This window comes from Telopea speciosissima, chromosome 10, assembly GCF_018873765.1.
Source record: "Telopea speciosissima isolate NSW1024214 ecotype Mountain lineage chromosome 10, Tspe_v1, whole genome shotgun sequence".
NCBI lineage: Eukaryota > Viridiplantae > Streptophyta > Magnoliopsida > Proteales > Proteaceae > Telopea > Telopea speciosissima.
In genome coordinates, this window is record NC_057925.1 from 46,070,269 (window position 1) to 46,093,243 (window position 22,975).

At 39.6% G+C, this 22,975-nt stretch overlaps 1 protein-coding gene across 2 annotated transcripts in view; it reads right to left on the reverse strand.

Moving 5' to 3' along the window:
* Nucleotides 1-22,975, reverse strand: part of LOC122642956 — a 68,279-nt gene continuing 45,304 nt past the window's right edge. Inside the window, exons 3-4 of one of the 2 annotated variants that reach the window (XM_043836576.1) lie at nucleotides 9,144-9,309; nucleotides 1-174 (exon numbers count right to left, since the gene is read on the reverse strand). In XM_043836576.1, the coding sequence (XP_043692511.1) occupies nucleotides 40-174; nucleotides 9,144-9,309 (301 nt within the window). In that variant the 3' untranslated portion in view covers nucleotides 1-39. The remainder of the gene's footprint in view (nucleotides 175-9,143; nucleotides 9,310-22,975) is intronic. The other variant, XM_043836577.1, reaches the window with a different exon arrangement.

Sequence of the window (22,975 nt, forward strand, 5' to 3'; positions counted from 1 at the left end):
GGATTCATCTCATGTCCCAACTCCCAACAGCAGCTCAGTTCACTCTCTCTGGTTGGTCTGATCTTCGGTTTTTTGATTGGCATCCCGAGCACCATCACGGGCTTTCAAACCCAGACTTAAATCCAAATTGGTTTCAGTCAATTCTTGTGGTGCTGATTGATCCTTGTCTGATGCCTGAAAATTTAAAAAATACAAACAATAAAGAAAAGTCGAGCTTAGTCAGTAACTTGTAGAATCAGGATCAACAGTTATGTAGATTAAATGACAATCATGTCAGATATATAAAAGGATAATTCTTCAAAGAAATATGATATCAAGTCGAGCAACGATGTTAATGGTATTCCTTATCTCAACAGGCAACGAGCAACATTAAAAATTACAAGCTATCAATCCGGACAATCCACTAGATGTTAGAATTATATTTGGAATATAATACTATATTCCCTAATATGGACTAATATTAAATAAAATAAAACTCAGGCTAATTATGGTATTGGTCTAATTAAAGGGGTCATTGAGTTATATTAGGAATCCTATGTGGACTGGCTTTAGTGTGGGCAGATAGATTCCTATTGGGACTGTGATGAGTCAGACCCTATAGGGATTACTATATAAAGAGAGCTAGGTCCCCCCTCTACCCATTATTACAACTTCTAATTCTCAATTGCTATTGAGGAGTGAATTCTAGTCAGAGAGGGAGATATTCAGTGTTCATCGTCCCTGTGCATTCGATATTCTCATCAGGCCAGTTACTTTGGGAATAGAGGGGAAGCACTTTGTTCTTTGGTCTTTATTTCCGCTGCGATCATCGTCATGGATGCGAAACAAGGTTGGTGGTTTTATCCCTGTTTTTTATTATTTATTTGTTTGTGTTTTTGAATGCTCTATGGAGATCCTGGCTTTTGGGATTTTGTCCCTATTCGGATCGATTTATTCTAACATGTGGTATCAGAGCCTCCATAGATCCGTTCTTGAACCTATATGGATTCAAAATAATAGAACATGCCAAGGGAATTGAAATTTTTTCGCTTCGAATCAAGTTTTTTGGGGTTTTTTCAAATTTTGGAAAAATCCGTATGGACACGGCTTACTGTCGATTTTTTTAGCCAGCGAAAGTCGAAATAGAGGACAAAGGCGTGTAGAGCTCGGAGAGCTGAGCATCTGTATGGGTGGATCGCCGCCGGAGGCCGCCGGACGCGCCCTCCCGCGCCGGCGGCAGCGGCGAGTGGATCTCACTCTCCGACTGAGTTTTAAAAAAAAAAAAAAAGGAATCTGGGTTTTGCTATCGTGCACCAATTACTAATTCTGAGCTTTGCTAACGTGCGCCGTAGGGTCGGGTCGACCCGGTGACCTGACCCAAGACTCGATAATTTGACCCGAACCCGATTGGGCCAGTACTGAACCGATTTGGGTGGACCGTGGTTAGACCGGAATTGAATAGGTTTGACTGAACCAGGATTGAACCGGATTTGATTTGGTTCGACCATTTGGACCGGTTTGACCAGTACAGTTAACCGTATTTGAGCTTAAAACTTTGACCAGGCTTTCTGAGGGCTACGAGACTCCGTTTGGGGTCCCGTTTTTTGCTTTGGCTTTGTTTTTCTGTGCTCTACACAGTGGTACCCTCTGTTTTGATCAGATATGCATATTTTAAATAATTTTGGTATTCTTTTGATGCATGTCCTTTTGTGGAATTTGTCGGTTCGTTCCATTGGGAACCGAATCAATTTCTGACTTGCTGGAATACCTACCTTGATGAACAGAATTATTGATTTTTTGTGTTAGTTTTAAGACATTTAAGCCCCTTGTCATAAATTATAAAATAACACAAATTGTTTAAGGATGTAAGTAATTTTGAAAAATCCCAAGAGAGGGTTCCATGGGTTCGACAGGATGCAGCCGCCAAAGCGACCTTCTTTATTGGATTTGTGAAACACCGGTCTCATACAGTTGTGGGATGTCCTTCAACTCTGATGTGTGGTCATACACCCAAAGGTGGTGGTCATATATTGGTACTTGAAGGGGTACATATACAATATGCATGTGAATAGGCTGACCCTAGAATTCTGCACACCCAAAGGTGGTGGATTTTGAAAGTTGAGTTGTATTCCCATGGCCACTGGTATGTAGGGATTTTTACAATTGCATGTTGGGAATTCAGCCCAAAGGTGTTTTCACAATGATGTGTGTAAAATTCTCATTAGCTTATAAGGTTTCAAGCTATACTTGCATCATGCTAATTATTGTACTGTTCATTGTTTAAATTTTCAGTCACCTTTTCTGTCAACAATAACATGGTCACTATTGAGATTCTTACTGGGTCAAACTTTAAGAAGTGGAAAGAGGACATTATGTTTGCTATGGAAATGACAGATGTGCACACGTCCCTTGTTATGGATAAACCAATGGGACCAAAGAAAGACTAACAATAAACAGTCCGATCAGACTAACAATTTGGGACCCAAGAAAGACTCTTTGAAGAAAGAGAGTGATTGCTGCTTCTTTTGCAAGAAGAAGGGTCACATGAAGAAGGACTGCGACAAATACAAGGCTTGGTTACTCAAGCCCAAGCAGCCATCAGGTAATGATTCTTTGGCTTTTGTTTGTGAATCCAATTTATTAGAAGCCCCATCCAGTTCTTGGTGGCTAGATAGCAGTGCAACTAACCATGTTGCTTTTACCATACAGGGGTTCATAAACCGGAGGAGGCCAAACAAGGATGAATCAAGGCTGGTCGTAGGAAACGATGGACATTCTGACGTAAAGTTCGTGGGAGATGTCATTTTATTATTAGATTCTGGTTTTAAATTGACTTTAAAGAACACTTTTTATGTACCGTCCTTCAGGCGGAATTTAATTTCAGTTTCAGTTTTGGACATTAGTGGTTTCCATTTTGAAATAAAGAACACTATGGTTAATTTGTTTTTTAATTCAATTAAAGTTGGTTCCTGCCTTATGTCCAATGGATTGTACAGATTGTGTTTGTCTCCCAATGATATCTGCGTCTCCTATAATGTTGAAAGCGTTGTTTCCAAAAGACCCTTACCTAAAGAACGGTTTTTCACATTGTGGCATAAGAGGCTAGGTCATATTTCTAAGGCAAGAGTGGAAAGGCTGATAAAGTCTGACATCCTACCTACTCTTGAAAGTGATCTAGAAACTTGTGTAGACTGTTGTAAGGGAAAGATGACCAAAATAAAGAAGAAAACTGCAGTCCGTAGTTCTGACCTGTTGGACGTCATTCACACTGACATCAGTGGTCCCTATTTAGCCACATTGTGTAGAAATTTTTATTTCATCACTTTTACAGACGACTATTCCCGTTATGGATACCTGTACTTAATTAAAGAAAAGTCTGAATCTCTTGACAAGTTTAAGATTTTTAGAACTGAAGTTGAGAAACAGTTAGGGAAAGCCATTAAAATTGTTAGATTTGATCGTAGGGGTGAGTATTATGGCAGACAAGGCGATGCTGGACAGCTTAAGGGCTTGTTTGCCAAATACTTTGAGGACTCTGGAATAGTTAGTCAGTTTACTATGCCAGGAAGTCCTGAACAAAATGGGGTCGCCGCAAGGCGTAACCGCACCCTTATGGACATGGTGAGGAGTATGATTAGTAGGACAAATTTACCTAAGTTCTTATGGGGTGAAGCCTTGAAAACTGCTCTTTATATCCTTAACCGTGTACCTATTAAAGCCGCTCCTCTTACACCTTTTGAGTTGTGGACCGGCCGTAAACCCAGTTTAAACCATCTTAGAGTTTGGGGGTGCCCTACAGAAGTGAAGTTGTATAATCCGACTTTAAACAAGTTGGATCCCAAGACTACTCGTTGCTACTTTGTCAGCTACCCAGATCATTCGAAGGGATATAAATTTTATAATCCCTGCGGAGGCACTAGGATTGTGGAGTCACAGATAGCGAAGTTTCTGGAATTTGATGTGGCCGAAAAGAATGATTGTTCTCAGACTGTTCAAGATAGTCACATGGTTGGTACATCAGTAGCTATTCTTCTACCTATTCAAACGGATGTGGGGCATACTGCGTTATTGGGTAGACCTGCTGGAGTTCAGGAGCCTGATATTGATACCGTCCCCGACATTCATGTAGCACCTGATGAGATTCCTCTTATTCAGGATGCGGTTGAGGATCCTATCATTGATGCAGTTCCAGCTGAGATTCTTCAGATTCAGGTTGAGGCAGTAGTAGCACCATTACGGAGATCCACCAGGGAGAGAAAGTCAGCTATATCATCTCTCTATGAGGTCTATCTGGGAGAACATGACTATGACATTAGTTGTGTGGTTGATCCGGTTACTTATTCAGGCGTTGTTTCTAGTCCTCAGTCAGATTTGTGGTTAGATGCGATGAGAGATGAAATGCAATCGATGAAACATAATGATGTTTGGGAGCTTATTGATTTTCCTAAAGGTTGTAAGCCCATTGGTTGCAAATGGGTGTATAAAACTAAAAAGGATTCCCAGGAAAAAGTTGAGAGGTTTAAAGCCAGACTGGTAGCCAAGGGATTCACTCAGAGAGAGGGAGTAAACTATAATGAGACTTTTTCTCCAGTCTCTTCGAAGGATTCTTTCAGGGTGATCATGGCATTGGTAGCTCATTTTGATATGGAGCTACATCAGATGGATGTTAAAACCGCCTTTCTCAATGACAATCTTGATGAGGAAGTCTATATGGTTCAGCCTGAAGGTTTTGCAGTGGATGGTTCAGATCATCTTGTGTGTAGACTCAAGAAATCTATCTACGATCTCAAATAAGCTTCTAGGCAGTGGTATCTGAAGTTCGATAGTGTTATGACTTCATTTGGTTTTGAGGAAAACAAAGTGGATCAGTGTATATATCACAAGGTCAGTGGGAGCAAATTCTGTTTTCTCATTCTTGGTGGATGACATCCTGCTTGCAAGCAGTGACCTAGGGATGTTGCATAATACAAAGCAACTATTATCTAGGGAATTTGACATGAAGGACCTTGGTGAGGCTTCTTTTGTTCTTGGCATTGAGATCCATAGGGATCGTTCTCGCCGTATATTAAGTCTTTCTCAGAGGGCTTATGTTGATCGTGTTCTGGAGAGGTTCAGTATGCTGGATTGTAAACCTGGGAATGTTCCTATTCTCAAGGGTGACAAACTGAGTTCGACACAAGCCCGAAAAATGAAGCTGAGAGGGATGAAATGAAGAAGGTGCCTTATGCTAGCGCACTTGGTAGTATCATGTATGCTCAGGTCTGTACCAGACCGGATATTGCTTTTGTGACGGGACTTCTTGGCAGGTATTAGTCAGATCCTGGTCTTAGCCACTGGGTTGCTGCCAAGAAAGTATTGAGATACTTAAAGGGGACAAGAGATTATATGCTGACTTACAGACATGTTCCTGAACTTAAGCTAGCGGGGTATACAGACTCTGACTTTGCTGGCTATGAGGATGATAGGAAATCCACATCAGGTTATATTTTCTTGATGGCAGGAGGGGCAGTATCATGGAAGAGTAAAAAAGCAGACATTGGTGACCACTTCGACTATGAAGGCAGAGTTTGTAGCATGCTATGAGGCTGCTACTCAGGCTATTTGGCTCAGGAATCTCATAAAAGAATTGACCATTGTAGATTTTGTGGATAGACCCATCCAGATATACTGTGACAACAGCTCTGCTGTGTTGGTTATAAGCAATAATAAAGAACTTAGAGGGTCTAAACACATGGAGATCAAGTATTTGACCATAAAGGAGAGAGTAAAGAAATGTGACATTGCAGTGGAGCATATTGGTACAGATGATATGGTTGCAGATCCCCTAACCAAAGGTCTTTTCCTTTGTGTTTTTGAGAGACATGTCATGAGCATGGGCTTAGTTGCATCATAGGATGCGGTTAGTTAGTGGGAGTTTGTTTTATTTTGCTTCATTGTAATTTAAAGTTTATTTTCATCTGTATTTTTACCTCATGGTAAACTTTGGTTTATATATATATATCAGTCGTCATTGCATGCAGTTTCTTTTAAACACATGAGTGTTTTATTTATTGACATGATGTATATATTTCTGGTTTTAAAGTCTTAAGGAATGTGTTAACCTTAAGCAAGGCTGGGGCCTTAAGTTATTAGCCTAAAGGTATGTCTTGTGGCACATAAAGTATAACTCGAGTTATTTCTGATGAGACATACAGATTCGTTGGAATCATAAAGATTATTTCTCTGGTAAGCTTGTGCCACTTAAAGAAGAGAAATTTTGGACTGACAAATGAATAATACATAAGGAATCACTATGTGAGTATTATCCCGTTGTCACACTACCACATTACATCCATGTTAGTAGAGTTGAGGGCTCTCGTGACCACAGAAGGCTCTGTGTCGCTTGATCATAGATGCAGTTACCGCCATGATTCGGTGTCTAAAACTCTATGGGACAGGATTGATTTTCTAATACGACCTCTAGACCAACTTGTTTTTAAAAATGTGCACATAAAGTTTTCTTAAAGGGTTGTTAGCCTGTGATTTGTTTTGGTCAAAACTGTTTTTAAATCTCTTTAAAAATGAGTGATTTAATATAAGTCCAAGTGGGAGAATGTTAGAATCATATTTGGAATATAATATTATATTCCCTAATATGGACTAATATTAAATAAAGTAAAACTCAGGCTAATTATGGTATTGGTCTAATTAAAGGGGTCATTGAGTTATCTTAGGAATCCTATGTGGACTGGCTTTAGTGTGGGCAGATAGATTCCTATTGGGACTGTGATGAGTCAGACCCTATAGGGACTACTATATAAAGAGAGCTAGGTCCCCCCTCTACCCATTATTACAACTTCTAATTCTCAATTGCTATTGAGGAGTGAATTCTAGTCAGAGAGGGAGATATTCAGTGTTCATCGTCCCTGTGCATTCGGTATTCTCATCAGACCAGTTACTTTGGGAATAGAGGGGAAGCACCTTGTTCTTTGGTCTTTATTTCCGCTGCGATCATCGTCATGGATGCGAAACAAGGTTAGTGGTTCTATCCCTGTTTTCTATTATTTATTTGTTTGTGTTCTTGAACGCCCTATGGAGATCCTGGCTTTTGGGATTTTGTCCCTATTCGGATCGATTTATTCTAACACTAGATGCTTAAGCTGTTGGATCCAGATTCTGTAGTTTTTTATGCCAGGTCAGCACAAATTTTTAGAAATTGTTGATTAATCAGAGAGACTGAGTACGAGTACAAGGGACCCATCATATGAAGGTTTAGATTTTATCTGTATCCATTTATTGTATTATCTTTTTTTTGTTAATGCCCATAAATGAGATGAGAATGTAAAGGCGAAACTTGGTAGATGAGACTCTCCATTCTAGATCTAGCACTCAACAAATAAATGTTTTAAATCTTGAGATCCAATCAGGCAGATCAGATCGGCCAATTTGGATCAGGATCAGCCGGCACCACTCTAGCCAATAGCCCTGATACTCTACCAAATAATGGTTGATACTAGACAGCATGGTTTAAGCGGAATCGGCCACCAAATCAGCCTCAATGGATTGCCTGAACCATAAAAAGCTAGTACAAGGAACCAATCCCAAAGCAACTGGAACTGGACGATTCTGATTCTTCAAACCATGCTAGCCAGTATCATGTTGGATTGGGATCAGCACCCAAGAACAACCTGCTCCAAAGGATAATGGAGAGGGAAAGCTAGAAATAGAAAAACAATTACTGTGAGGTCCTAATAAAGGATAATACTTTAACTTTATTATAAAAATAGAAAGGGAGACATGCTAGAGATTGTAATAAGAACAGTAAACAAGAACCATGGAGGCATGGTTTTTTAAGAACGGCCCTATCCCAATCCACATTGCTTGATCCTGATTGGGATTGACTCCACATAGGACACACAAATTATCCAATTCAAGAATAGGAGGATTTTCAGATCCTCAAAGTGATGCAGCTGCACATACTTGGTTGGACCGGTTTGACCCAGTTAGGAAACCCAGGCCGAGAAGAACCAGGTCCAAACCTGGTTTTGGACCAAAAGGATATTTAGTGAATATATCTTTTATTTGGGTTAACTTTGTAATTTTAATTTTATTTTATTATGTTGAAGTTGGATCCATTAGTAGCAGTTGGAGTTTGAATTGGCTTCAAGGTCTGTTCAAGCATCCTTCTCTATCCCAGGCAGATTGGAATGAATAGAAATATGTTTTGATCAAGTCTGCTGGTTGCTCGACTGATCAATTGATTTTTTTTCTGCCTCTTCATCCTTTGTCAGTTCAAATCTGGTGCTCTCCTTCCAGGTTTGTTCCTCCCTGTTCTCTCTCTGATCCAAAGCTGGATGGATTCCCTGTTTTTCGGCTATTTTTCAGCTTCCTAAATATTTTCATATCTAATAGATTAGTAGTCTGTTTACCTCCATATTCGGTAGATAGGTTTCTGTTAACATTAGCTCTTATATACTGGCTTTGGTTCTCTATTTATTCAGCTGTTTCTTTCCAGAACAAAGACATGCATTGTTTTCTAGTTTTACTGTAACAGTAAGCAGTCATCTCATCTTCCAAATCCCCATTAAAATAATATTTTCCGGCTTTAGAACAAACACTAGGGCTGGGTAATGCCACTCTCAGAGTTTCAGCTCTGTTGGACTCGTCTCTAAGAGGTTACAACTTACAAGTTACAACCCTCTTAAGAAATCCCTGCCTAATAACATTACCACTTCCCCCTCTATATTTCAATGTCAAGAGGAAGATAAGAGAGATTCTGTTAATTACTAGTAGTGACAGAATCTCTAACAATCACTCAAAAGCTCCTTCATACATAAATCGGTTCCAATTTATCCCTTATTCTGAATTGAATTTCCTGAAAGCTCCCACCTCCCTTAAATTTATTTACCATCTGTCCCAAGGTTCTTTTTTTTCACTTCCAATAGGATCCCAACTATGCTAAAAAATTACGAAATTGTCACTGTACAACTTAATTGAGTTTCAATTCACTCTGGTAGGCCCACAGGAATCTGATTAGGTTTTTGGAACCCTAGTTGCTTTATAAAGGATGGCAATACAATCCCAATCCAGATCAGTATTATCTGGGACCATCAATCCATCACCCATCCCTTGAACAATGCATAGAGGGAAACAAACAAGTATGAGAAATTTCTTAACTGTGTTACCTGAGCTCCTTCCATTGGCACATCATTACTGCCAGGTTTTCCATTGGAACCATCACTTTTGGACTCTGCGCCAGCAGATGGATCAGTATCGCTTGGTTTAGCTTCCTCATCAGCCTTTTCTGCAACTTCTTTCTTCTGTTCCTCTAGTACAGCAATCTGCATCATCGAGTATCGCACAATAATCGAAGTCTGATAGTTATCATCACAGCATAACTATCTTAACAAGAGAATCAGCATGGATAGAAGCGTTAATAAGAATCTTCTAGAGACGAAAATGGGGAAGATAGTCCGAAATTTTCCTACAAGAGTACCCAAAATGCATGCTCCTATAAGGTAAATAGATGCTTAACCAATTAGCCCTCAGCTTCAGGACATTTTTGGCCCTACAATATATCTCAGTAGTTATTGCTTTACCCAACAACTAGAATCTGGACCAAGCAGTCTAGATCAAAAGCTGTAGTGAGATTTTAGCAGTTAACGTTCAAGAGATGGCTTGGCATTACGTCAACCAATAATGGATTTGATCAAAATATCGCTCAGTTGTCTACCATTAAAGCTTGATAGATGACATAAAAAGGACACATCATGGAGTAAATAAGGAAAGAAAACACACTCACAGACAAAAGGTTGATCTTTTAGAATTTTGTTCAACTGATATGGACAGGTCTGCAATCAAACAACTGCTGATTGAGCACAGTGAAAGGTCCAGATTAAAAGGAAAATGGTTTTAAGGATAGAAGATGAAAAGGCGAGGGGACCACAGGTTAACTTGATTTTGATGCAACCTTGGGTTCAGTAACACTGATTATCAGTTGCTATCAGCCTGCCCAAATGACACAGCTCAAAAGTAAAGGCAATAGCAATTCTGTAATTTCTTGAACAGTTTAGTGCCCTAAGGGTAAATTAAGCAAGCGAAGGACCAAAGTGTAAATAGAATTTGAAAAGAAAAAGAGTTTTCTAGTATTAAAATAGAAGGGGAAATACAACAAAATGAAGTTGAGAAGTGAAGGGTTTTTGGTAATTAAAAGAAATATGGCCTTTAGTTGTAAATAAAATAAGAGGTTGTCTTCAACGACACGACTAGAATAGGAGGTGGAAGAACAGGTCTGCTAGGCGCTAGCGGGATGAAGTTCTTCCTCAAATAAGCTCAGTTTGAGCTGAAATTAAGCAGCATCTGAGATCTGGAGAAGACGCTTCGAACTTAGCTTGGGATTGAACAGCATTCTCAAATACGATCTCTAGCTTGCTTTGTATTTTCTTTTCTTTTCTTTCCGCCTTTGTATTTTGGTATCAGAGCAAGGAACAACCTTAGCTTGTAATTTAGCTACTCTTTTTAGAGAGTTCAGAGCAACAGTCATACTGTCGTCTAATCTATCTTTATAGGGAACACTTATTGTTATAATCAATATTTCTATCAGGTATTTACAACTCTTTCAGTTATTTCTTTCTTTCTTCTCTCTCTCTCTTAAATTTTTTTGAGTTAAACCCATATATCTTTGACCAAAAATTTATATTAGAAAGTTTACAGACATCTTCTTTTTTAATCATTTTTTGCTTTTGAAAAGTATTTAAATAAAAAACAAGACCTTCATATACTAGATCAGATAAAGGAATAGTATTCATTTCCTGTTCGGGCACTAATCTAATTACTTATGTTTCTTCAGTTTTTTCGGAAGAAGTTAAAACTTGATTAGACTCTTCATTTATCATAAAAATTAACTCAGATTCTGAGTCAGAATCAGTTTCATTATTTATAGAAAATAAAATATTATCAAAATCTGAAATGACATTTTCATAACAGACTTTGTAATCATTTTCTTCTATAAATTTAACCATTTTGCGTGCCTCTTTTCAGATAAAGGAATAGTATTCATTTCCTGTTCGGGCACTAATCTAATTACTTATGTTTCTTCAGTTTTTTCAGAAGAAGTTAAAACTTGATTAGACTCTTCATTTATCATAAAAATTAATTCAAATTCTGAGTCAGAATCAGTTTCATTATTTATAGAAAATAAAATATTATCAAAATCTGAAATGACATTTTCATAATAGACTTTGTAATCATTTTCTTCTATAAATTTAACCATTTTGCGTGCCTCTTTTCTCTTGTTTGGGCAAGAGTGTGCGTAATGTCTTGGTTCTTGACAAATATAACACTTACATACACACGCGGAAAGAAAAGAAAAGAAAATACAAAGCAAGCTAGAGATCGTATTTGAGAATGCTGTTCAATCCCAAGCAAAGTTCAAAGTCTCTTCTCCAGATCTCAGATGCTGCTTAAATAGGCCTCGGACTTCAAATGGTTACTCAAATCCGACTAATGAACAGTTCATGCTTTGTCACCTTGTTACTTTAGTAAAAGGTGAAAAGAGACCGTTGTACAATGATTTCTGTCGGTCATACAGCTCTTCGTGTGTTAGAAGATAAGATCGAATCTTATCATGTGCATCGGCTCGAGCGTTTACTTTTGAAAAAGCAGATATGTCAGCATACTGAATTTGCTTCAGCCATATTATCAATATTGTGCTGAGTTATACTATCGCCGCTGTCGGTGGACGCATTGTCAAATCCTTCTTGTTCTCCAACTAGCATCTATCTGCCTCAATGAGTTATTCTGCTTGTAAAAGGTCATATGGAACATCTAAATTGTTTAGATTTAGGCAGTTGGTGATTAGATTATCTGTTTCTTGAATTTGTTCATCGGTAAACATATAATCAATCTCTAGATCAGAACAAAAAATTCGTCTGCCATCAGTGATTCTGGTGGTAGCATATCTCCATAGTTGTGCAGCTTTGTGCAATTCTACAAGAGATCCTCTATACATTGATTCTGGGCAAACTTGTCTTGCAAGCTGTAGTGCCATGTCATCTTCGATTTTTGGAGGACCAATAAGAAAATTGGCTCGTCTCAGAATCCAGAACTGATATGGTTGAAAGAATTTCTCTTTGTCTCCATCCAAGAGTTCCAAAAATATCTAGGACAATATAATTTTGAATTCTCCAATTTTTGTGGCATGATAGATCATGGTTTTGATCATTATGGGAAATTCTTGTAAAAGATGGCTATTGGGAATGAGGACAAGTTTGCTAACTAAACTCCATTCAAGAGAGTTCATATCCCAAGGTTCATTTTCTTGGATATAAAAGATAATTCGGAGATGCTTGAATTGATTTTCAAACATGTTTTTAAAATATTGTGTTAAAACATTGTTAAATTTTACATACTGCTCTTGTTCGTAGTAATGTGCAATTTGAGAAAAAAGTTCAGAAGGAAAGAGTTGTTTGCACTTTTCATACCGACAAATTCTTTTAATCCGATAAAATTCGCGATTTTTTGAAAAGGTGTCATCATCTAAAAATTCAGAGATTTCAAGAAAATTGTTTATTTTCTCAAAAGTAAAGTCATCATCCCAATTTATTTGTTTAACAATTTTGAGAATAAGTTTTTGGAAATCAAGATCTTTTTTGAAATCATTTGCCAATTTTGTTGAAAGCTAACTGAGATGTTTTCAAAACAGTTTTTTCTGTTCAGTAACATGTGCTTTCCAAGCTCCATTAATTTCTTGGTAAATTTCACCAGGAAGATTTGGGTTAAAGAAATCTAAAACTGTAAACCAACTGTTAAACCAGCTCAACAATCAATCAAATCCGTGTTGTTGTACGATTGTCAATGTTGCCAACACAGTTTGATGAAGTGCAGTGGCAGATGTGGCAGCAGGGGAGTCATGACTGGCGTAGAGGCTTCATGGAATTTTTGAGATACCTTCTAGTAAGAATTTGGAGAAGCTTAAATTATAAGAAATGAAGATAATCGAGTTAGCTTTCCAACAAAATTTGAATGAGGGAGAGGAGTTATCGGAGTTGAAAGTTATTGCTTGTATATCAGGCATGATGAGTATGCTGATTGTAGCTATGTTTGCACATGTGTCAAATTGGAGCTCGATTTTGGGATTTTGGGACCCGTGAAAAATGTAGCCCTTTTAGTCTTATTTATGTAGAAAAAAGAAACAGGTCAAACGGAGTTTGGACATGGAAGAAATGAAAGTTTGAGAGGACAAAGGTCCAGTAAAGGGTCACACAGATTTCAGAGGTAACATCCGGCCAACCGGTTTTACTCGGATCAAACTTTCCCGATAAAAAACCAAGTTTCATTTCTAGAAGCCGGCATCAGCCGGTTGCCCAAGCGGTCGACTGGATCCTCATCCGGCTGAAGTGGTAGTTGACTGGTATGCCTCCGGATGATCAAGCCCCATACTGGTGCTTCATGCGGTCGACCAGATGCTCGAACAGGTCAACCGGGTGGATGTTAATGTTAGAGTTGTTAGTATATCTTGTGGGGGTAGTTCTGTCATTGTCATATTATAAGACATGACCAAGTTGTATTTTTCTTGTTCTTATTTTATTTCCCTTTACCTCCCTAGGGAGGCCTATGTAATTTAGAAGAGATTATTAATGAAGTAATATGTGTGTTGAGAATCACTCAACACACACAATCGATTCTCTCATTCCCTTCTCTTCTTCTTCTCTTCTCTTCTCTTCTATCCTTCTTCTTCTTGCTGTAAATCTCATCTCTCTTACTAGATTCAATCCATCTTTAAGTTCCAACTTGGCATCAAAGCTAAGCAATCTGGTTTGAGAGTCGACTAAGCTTTGCTGTCTTGCTCTTCACCTCTCTTTGGAACCCTAAGAGGACAAAGGGGTTCCATTAGAGGCTGTACTATGTGAAGTATACACATACTACACTATTTGGTGGTTCATTCTTCAAACCCACACACCATAGATGAAGTTTAGTGGCTGTTGTTGAAGATTGAAGCTCTTACAGCCACCCTGTTTTTCCGCCAGCTGAAGGAGTGTTTCTCTCATTTCTCCCTCATCTTCTCATCTTTTAGGAAGAGGTTTGCTGCTTATGGATCACCTAGGGGTACCCTTTTGAACCCCCCACTACTCGGTTGAAGAAAGAGCCTGTTTGAGGAGCATAGCTCAAAAACTGTGACACTTTCAAGGTACCGTCAGCTCTGTTTTTTTTGTCTCTAGCCTGTTTTTTTTTAAGCTCAGTATCGTGGATGTGTTTTTGGTGTATCCGAATGGAGTTGTTTGTTCTTTTTACACCTGTTGTTGGTATGGACTGTAGGTTATTGGGTATTAGAGCAGTTTGATTGATGTTATACAAGCCTTTATTGCCTCTACACTTGCTATTTTTTGGTATTGGTTCTCTGTTTGGTTGCTTTGGCTGTTGGGGACTTGGTTGCTGGTCTGCCTACTTTGTTTGGGTTGAGGGTACTCCCCATTTGAACAGCCCACTATTGTTTGTTGGAGTGTCTGCCCATGATGTCTACTGTGTCTGGACAAGATTCTAAGGTCAGTGGACCAACTACACCTGGCAGCCTAAGTAGTGGTTTTCCGACCATGGCTTCCTTTGATAACCCCAATACCTAAATCTCTATTGTGAAGTTGGACAATACCAACTACTTGGATTGGTCTTGGTCTGTGAAGTTGTCCCTACGCAGTAGGGGAAAGTTGGGCTACATTACTGGGTCTATCACAGCTCCTGCTACAACTGATCCAGCCTATCTCAAGTGGGAGACTGAGAACTATACTGTTATGACTTGGCTTATATTCTCCATGAAACCTGAGATAGGTAGGAGGTTTATGAGCAAGGAGATTGCGAAAGATGTTTGGGATAGTGTCTCTAAAGTTTTTGATAGAGTTGGAGATGCAACAAAGGTGTATCAAATTCTCAAAAAAATCATCTATATGAAACAGGGTGATAGGAGTATCTCTGAGTACTACAACTCTGTTATTAGCTTGTGGGAGGAATATGATCATTATAACAACCTCCAGTTGTCCAACTCTGATGATCAGGCAAAGGTCTACAAGAGTCAAGAAAAGGAAAGGATCCTTATTTTGCTTGGAGGTCTTAACCCAGAGTATGAGCCTCTTCGCTTGCAAATCTTAGGAAGATATCCCTTTCCATCTCTGGATGAAGTGTGCAGCTACTTGCAAAGTGAGGAAACCAGGAGAACCACTATGGATATTGCACCATCAACAGAGAGATCTGCTCTTGTTTCCAGTTCCCACAGAGACTGGAAAAGTGGGGGAAAAGGCCAAGGGCTACCTCGTGGAGATCACCATGAGAGATACAAGTGTGATCATTGTGGCAAGCTTGGACACACCAAGGACAGGTGTTGGGATCTTCATGGACAGCCCCCTGGTATGCGTGGTAGTTCATCCAGTGCCCGGGGAGGAAAGCGAGGGGGAGCTAGGGCTCACTCCGTGATATCTGAGTCTGAGTCACCTGGACCCCAGCCGGCCTCTGATTCCCTCTCACAAGATGATATTGCAGCCCTCCGTAGCCTAATGTCTCACCTTGGAGCGTCTGCTACTGGTTCTCCCTCTAGGGCTCACTCCGTGATATCTGAGTCTGAGTCACCTGGACCCCAGCCGGCCCTCGATTCCCTCTCACAAGATGATATTGCAGCCCTCCGTAGCCTAATGTCTCACCTTGGAGCGTGCACTCGGTTCTCCCTCTAGGGCTCACTCCGTGATTCGAGTCCGAGTCACCTGGACCCCGTACACTCGGCTCTCGATTCCCTCTCACAAGATGATATTGCAGCCCTCCAGTAGCCTAATGTCTCACCTTGGGACGTCAGGTCTCCTGGCTCACTTCGTGATATCTCGATGCGAGTCACTCCTTCTATTACCCTTGAATCTGTCCTTCATGTTCCTGATTTTGCTACTAACCTATTATCAGTGAGTCACCTAACCAAATCCTTACATTGTTGTGTCACTTTCTTTCCTTCCTATTGTGTCTTTCAAGATTTGGAGACAAAGAGGGTTATTGGCAGTGGGACTGAGAAAGGAGGGCTCTATCTTCTTGAACCACGGTTACCTGCCCAATCTACTACTGCAGCTTATGTTTGTGGTCAGAGTGACCGTAGTACTTTGGAGTCTGTAATGCTTTGGCATCAGCGTTTAGGTCATCCCTCTTTTGTTGTTATGAGGAGACAGTTACCCCACTTGTTTACTTCTTTTCCTTCATCCTAAGTTTTTCAGTGTGAATCTTGTCTTTTTGCTAAACATTGTCGCACATCTTATCCTTATCGTGGTAATAGATCTACTGTACCTTTTTCTCTTGTTCATACTGATGTTTGGGGACCTTCTCCCACTACTTCTTTGTCTGGATTTCGTTACTTTGTTTCATTTGTGGATGACTATTCTCGGTCTACTTGGACTGTTTTGTTGAAACAAAAGAGTGATGTTTGTGATGCTTTTAAGGATTTTTATCATCTTATTAGTACTCAGTTTGGTACCTGCATTCAAATTGTTAGGTCTGATAAGGGGGGTGAGTACATGTATGGAGGGCTCCAACAGTTCTTTACTGATAGTGGCATCCTCCATCAACTGGCTTGTGTTGACACCCCACAACAAAATGGGGTGGCTAAGCACAAAAATCGCCATTTGCTGGAAATCACTAGGGGTCTTCTGTTTGGTATGCATGTGCCTACAACCTTCTGGTCTAATGCACTTCTTACCGCTGCATTTCTTATTAATCGGATGCCAACTCCACTCCTTGGCTCCAAATCTCCCCTAGCTCTTCTTTCTCCTTAATCCTCAGCTTTCTCCTTGCCTCCGAGAGTCTTTGGTTGTGTTTGTTATGTTCATGTCAACAAATCAGCCCGAACCAAGCTTGGCCCCAAAGCTCTCAAGTGCATCTTCTTGGGCTACTCTGATTCAACTAAAGGGTATAAGTGCTACCATCCTCCTTCCCGAAGGCGACTTCTCTCCAAAGATGTCACCTTCTTTGAGTCTATCCCTTACTTTTCTTCCCCTTAACATTCTGTTCAGGGGGAGAGTACTAGCAGTGAACAGAATGCTGATGTCATTCCCTTTCTATCTCCCTTGCCTACTTCCACTTCCCCATTCCTATTTGATATTGGAAAGTACAAAGAAGTGGATGTTGTTGATGATGCTGATGCTGATGGTGTTGTTGATATTGATGCTAGTAGTGGTGGTGATGCTAGCAGGGAATAAGATTCAAAGAAGATGGTGTATTCACGAGAGGTGAATGCTTGTTGAAGGAAAAAGGGAAGCAACCATGGTATAAGCAACCCTGCCGAAACCCCTATTTGGATCCACATCCTCAGTCTCATCCTCCTCAGTCAGGTAATTCCTCTCCTTCTGAATTAGACCTTCCCATTGCTATGAGAAAGGGGAAGAGAGCCTGTACTAACCCCATAGCCCAGTTTGTTTCCTATGACTCCATTTCTCCTACAGGTATTGCTTTTTCCACTGCCCTTGAGTCTTCTTCTATTCCCAAAAATGTCACAGAGGCCTTATTTGATCCAAAATGGATGCAAGCAATGACTGAGGAAATGGTGGCTCTAGAGAAGAACAATACTTGGACACTAGTTGATCTTCCCAGGGGGAGAACTCCAGTGGGATGCAGATGGGTTTATATAGTCAAGTATAGATCCGATGGTACAATGGAGAGGTACAAAGCTAGACTGGTTGCAAAAGGGTATAGTCAGGTGTATGGCATTGACTACCAAGAGACTTTTGCCCCCGTAGCCAAGCATAACTCAATCAGGGTTCTTCTTTCGGTGGCAGCCAATAAAGATTGGCCAATGTACCAATTAGATGTGAAGAATGCATTTCTTCATGGAGATTTAGTAGAGGAAGTGTACATGCAACCTCCACCTGGTTTGAAGTGTCCCTCAGCTGAAGGGAAAGTGTGTCTCTTGAAGAAGGCTCTCTATGGCCTCAAGCAGTCTCCTAAGGCCTGGTTTGAGAGATTTAGACAAGCCCTCTTGAAGAATGGGTATTATCAAAGTCAAGCTGACCACACCTTGTTTATCAAGAGAGGTAATGGTACAGTTACAGCCCTCATTGTCTATGTTGATGACATTGTGATGACTGGGAATGATGTTGCTGAGATAAACAGATTGAAGTCTTATCTGGCTAGACAGTTGAGATCAAAGACCTTGGACTCTTGAAATACTTCTTGGGTATTGAAGTATCTAGATCAAGGAAAGGAATCAACATTTGCCAAAAGAAATTTGTCTTGGATCTTCTAAAGGAGACAGGGATGATGGGGTGCAAACCAGCCACTTCCCCTTTTGATCCGAATCATAAACTTGGTAATGAATGTGGTTCTTCTCTTATAGATGCAAGCAAGTACCAAAGGTTAGTTGGGAAACTAATCTATTTCTCCTTGACTCGACCAGACATCTCCTATGCAGTTGGAGTGGTGAGTCAGTTCATACATGCTCCCAGAAGTGGACATCTGGATGCCGTGTATCGCATCATTAGATACTTGAAATCCTATCCAGGAAAAGGTTTTCTATTTTCCAGGCATGACCATTTGCAGATTGAAGGCTACACAGATGCTGATTGGGTTGGTTCAGTTTCTGACAGGAGATCTACTTCTGGGTATTGTACCTTTGTGGGTGGTAATCTAGTTACCTGGAGGAGCAAGAAACAACCAGTTGTAGCTAGATCCAGTGCAGAAGCTGAGTTTAGGGCCATGGCCCACGGAGTATGTGAGCTTATATGGTTGAAAAGGCTTCTTCAAGATTTGAGCTTTGAAACTGAAGGGCCAATGAGACTTTATTGTGACAACAAAGCTGCCATAAGCATTGCCCATAATCCGGTTCAACATGATCGAACCAAGCATATTGAGGTTGATCGTCACTTCATCAAAGAGAAGCTCGATTCTGGGTGCATTTGTACTCCCTTTGTGAAGACAGGTGATCAAGTAGCAGATATCTTCACCAAGGGTCTCACTCCTAGTCTATTTAGTGCCCTATTGTGCAAGCTGGGAATGTATGACATTTATTCTCCAGCTTGAGGGGGAGTGTTAGAGTTGTTAGTATATCTTATGGGGGTAGTTCTGTCATTGTCATATTATAAGACATGACCAAGTTGTATTTTTCTTGTTCTTATTTTATTTCCCTTTACCTCCCTAGGGAGGCCTGTGTAATTTAGAAGAGATTATTAATGAAGTAATATGTGTGTTGAGAATCACTCAACACACACAATCGATTCTCTCATTCCCTTCTCTTCTTCTTCTCTTCTCTTCTCTTCTCTTCTATCCTTCTTCTTCTTCTTGCTGTAAATCTCATCTCTCTTACTAGATTCGATCCATCTTTAAGTTCCAACTGTTAAGTCAAGCATGGGATGCTTGAGGTTTTGTGAGCCCATTTAAGTGATTCTTACTGCTCATTTGCATCAATCCTCAAGAAGAAAAATAAGAAAACCCTACAGGAGAAAAGAAAAGGGAGAGAAGGGAGGATCATTAATGTTGCATTGAATCACTCTCAACCGCCATTCTTGTTGCCCTAAAGCTCTATTGAAGGCATTGTAGAGTAGGTGAGCATGAACACTTCCTAAGGGTTCTTTGCAAGAAAGAGAAGGAAGAAGGGTCCCACTTGCTAGGCGTACTTGAAGATTCAAGTTCTCCATCGTTGAGGGGTTGTTGAAGATTCTAGTGAGCATTGAAGCATTGTTGGTGACAAGAGATTCCACCGAATACCAAGATTCGACATGAAGACAAGGGTTGTAAGGGTTTCTACTATTTAACCCTATTTTTACATGTAATCTTGTATCCACATGTCTACTAGCTAGGTTGTGTAAAATACCTAGGCTAGATGAGCAAATTGTAGGGCATCATCTATAGCATTTTGATACTGTTTTGGGGTGTTCAGTGGGTGTTGGACGAGGGAGTTGTAGCTCCCCAGTAGTTGTCACTACCGTATTTGGCATTGTAGTGCCCTCTTGGTTGTATGTTGGGTAAACTGGGGTTGTAGCTGACAAAAGTTGAGCAAATACGAAGTCCTTAGAGGCATTGCTCTGTGGAGTAGGCACACTACCGAACCACGTAAAAATCCTTGTGTTGTGGTGTCTTTATTGTTTGCATCTATGGGAATATGACGTGTGTTTGGTAGAGGATGGGTGTGCACACCGGAAATACCGTGCCACAAGGTTGAGTGTGCTTGTGGTTGAGAGGCTAGGTGTGTCACACAAATGTATGTTTGTGCAGTGCATGTACAGTTCAGTGAGTGGCAGTTCCATGGAAAATTGGGCAGTAGGCAGGAATTTAAAAGGTCATTTGATTCACTGATTCACACCCCCCCCCCTCTCTCTCGGTGACAGCCATAGTCCAACAATCTGAAGCCCAAAATGTGATAAAAGGAATTCTGAAATCAGGCCTGGCGGTAGAAGCAAGACTAGATTTGGTTTCAGACAAGTGAACTTCAGTAGAAAGGCGGGAAAGAGGTGATCTTCAAGGGTTTCAGTCACCCTTGACCAGAGATTCATACCCACAAGAATGGAGACTGCAGAAAGTAATACCGAAGGATTCTCTACCATCAAATCGGTTTAGCGCTGGAACAGAGGAACCTAATGATGGAGAGAGTAAAAAGGAAACAAGGGGAAACATATAATAAAATAACGAAGAATAACTGAAGGAAAAATAAGAGGGAAGAAGAAGATGATCAGAGAGAGACGTGGAGTAGGATTAAGAAGAATTACCAGAGAGAGATGTATCAGATAAAATAGTAAAATGGCCTCCAACAAGAGCAACCAGCAACGATAAAAAAACTCCTATTCCAAACTCAAATCTGTCGATGGATTACAAGCATACACGTACATATAGAAATTTGTAAGACAAAGACTCCTAATCAAAAACTAAAACTGACAAAACCCAATCTCCTAACCTGCTAAATCAATGACAAAACAAAGGATAAGATAAATACGAAATTACAGAAATAACCCTAAATTAACCCTGTGCATAATCGCATCAAATTTTGAAAGCCCAAATCAGAGCAGTAGTTATTGCCATGTTGTATTTAAAGAATGCATCCTACATCCTTCCCCATGCTTGGGATAGTTACTGTTAGTCTGTCAAAACTCTTTTAACATAGAATGCATGAACCTTCTCTTTCAAGAATCCTGCACCATCTCAGCAGACAAAACAACTATCATGAAAAACTACATCAAAGTAGCAATTGTCAGAAAGTAATCAATCCTAAACAAACTCCGTTTTAACATTTAACTTTTACATATTGCAAAATGCCATTCTGGAATTAAGAAATGATAACACACATTGAGGTGCACAGCGCTTCTTCAATTTTTATGTACTTTTTTTTCTCATTTCTTGACCCTTACAGGGAACAACATGCCTAACCAGGGAAGGAGGGGGGAAATGAACTATTCCTTTAGCCCATTGGTACTTTGGAGTGACCCACTTTACTATTCTTTAGTTCCCATGTCCAGAGACACCCCCAACAAGATAATTCCAAAAATCATGTTACTCACTCTTGCTTTACCCTCACTAATCTTGTAGCAAACAGAGGAAATCTATTAAACAAGAAAGTCTTAAATGGCTACAAAAAACTTTTAAATGATAACCTTAGCAACTAATAAATTTCTAAGACTTCTTTAGAAAATACAACTAAGTCACCTAGAATGTAATTAAAGTTGATCATGAAACATGCAGTTTCTGAACCATGAGAAAGGTAAATAATGCAAATTATGCCATCAAGCAAAACATTCGCCCAAAGAAACCATATGTTAATTAGATGAACCAAAAGAAGCCTGCCCCAAATGGATTGAATTTGTTGGAGGACAGTGAATTATAAAGTATAAACTATGAACTATGTAAAATGGATTTAAGCGCAGGTGTTTGGTGCGAGTCTCTGTCTATGAGTTAGATCCTGACTGGTAAATCCTAATATATATATATAGATAGATAGATAGATATAGAATTGGCTTTTCAATCTTTGGACAAGGCATCCAGGCTAATATGGAAAGGCAACTAGGTATGCGCACATGGACACATCATAAATAACACAATTTCCAAATAAGCAAGCAAGTTAATAACAAGATGCATTCATTATGATATGATAATATAGAATTTTAGATGCATTCATTGTTGCTATGAATAATCTAGAATTTTAGAATCATTCATTATTTGCATCCCAAAATTAAAGCATATGACAGAAAATGTAAGCATTGTGAATTTGGACTTTGGAGATTGTAAACAGCCTTGAACATGAATGCTTGAGTGATCAAAATCGATCACCCAGGCCCTTTATTTATAATAAATTGAATTACAATTAATCAAAGTAAGAATAGGAATGCTACCTCAGTCCTAATCATATTAGGAATTCCTAATACAACTAGGAATACCAAAATAGAACTCGGCTGAGGAAAAAACAATAAAAAAGAGAAAAATAAAAGAAAGACAAACATAATATGACTAGGACTAATTACCCCAATCGGGTACGTAGCCTATTTCAACACTCCCCCTCAAGTTGGAGCATAAATATCAACCATGCCCAACTTGACCAGAATAGGATGAAAAACCTTTCCACTTAAACCTTTAATGAACACATCAGCAAGTTGGTCAGCAAATTGCACAAAAGGAGATAAAGATGAGATATATATATATATATACCAGTAGGTTTTCCAGGATACTCAATAAAATTATGCAGTAATGAAAGATAAATACAAGTGAAAACTTGATAAGTGCTTTGTGTGCGAAGCAGGTACTGAAGATCCAGGTATGGATCCGTCGCCGTACTCAAAGGGGGTAACAATTTGCAGGCAGTCTTTTGCTGTGCAAAAGTAGGCGGCTGAGCTGGCCAAATATGTATTTGAAAGTAAAACTTGAAAGAAAATAAAGCTTTGAATTATATATTACTTAGAGAATTTGAATTACAATCTTGATTCAGGACTTTTGAAGTAAGCTTGAAGGTATTTGGTAACTTACAGGTTCTTTGAATGACACTTGAAAGCTTGAGATAAAAGCTTAGGACTTGGAGTTACAACTT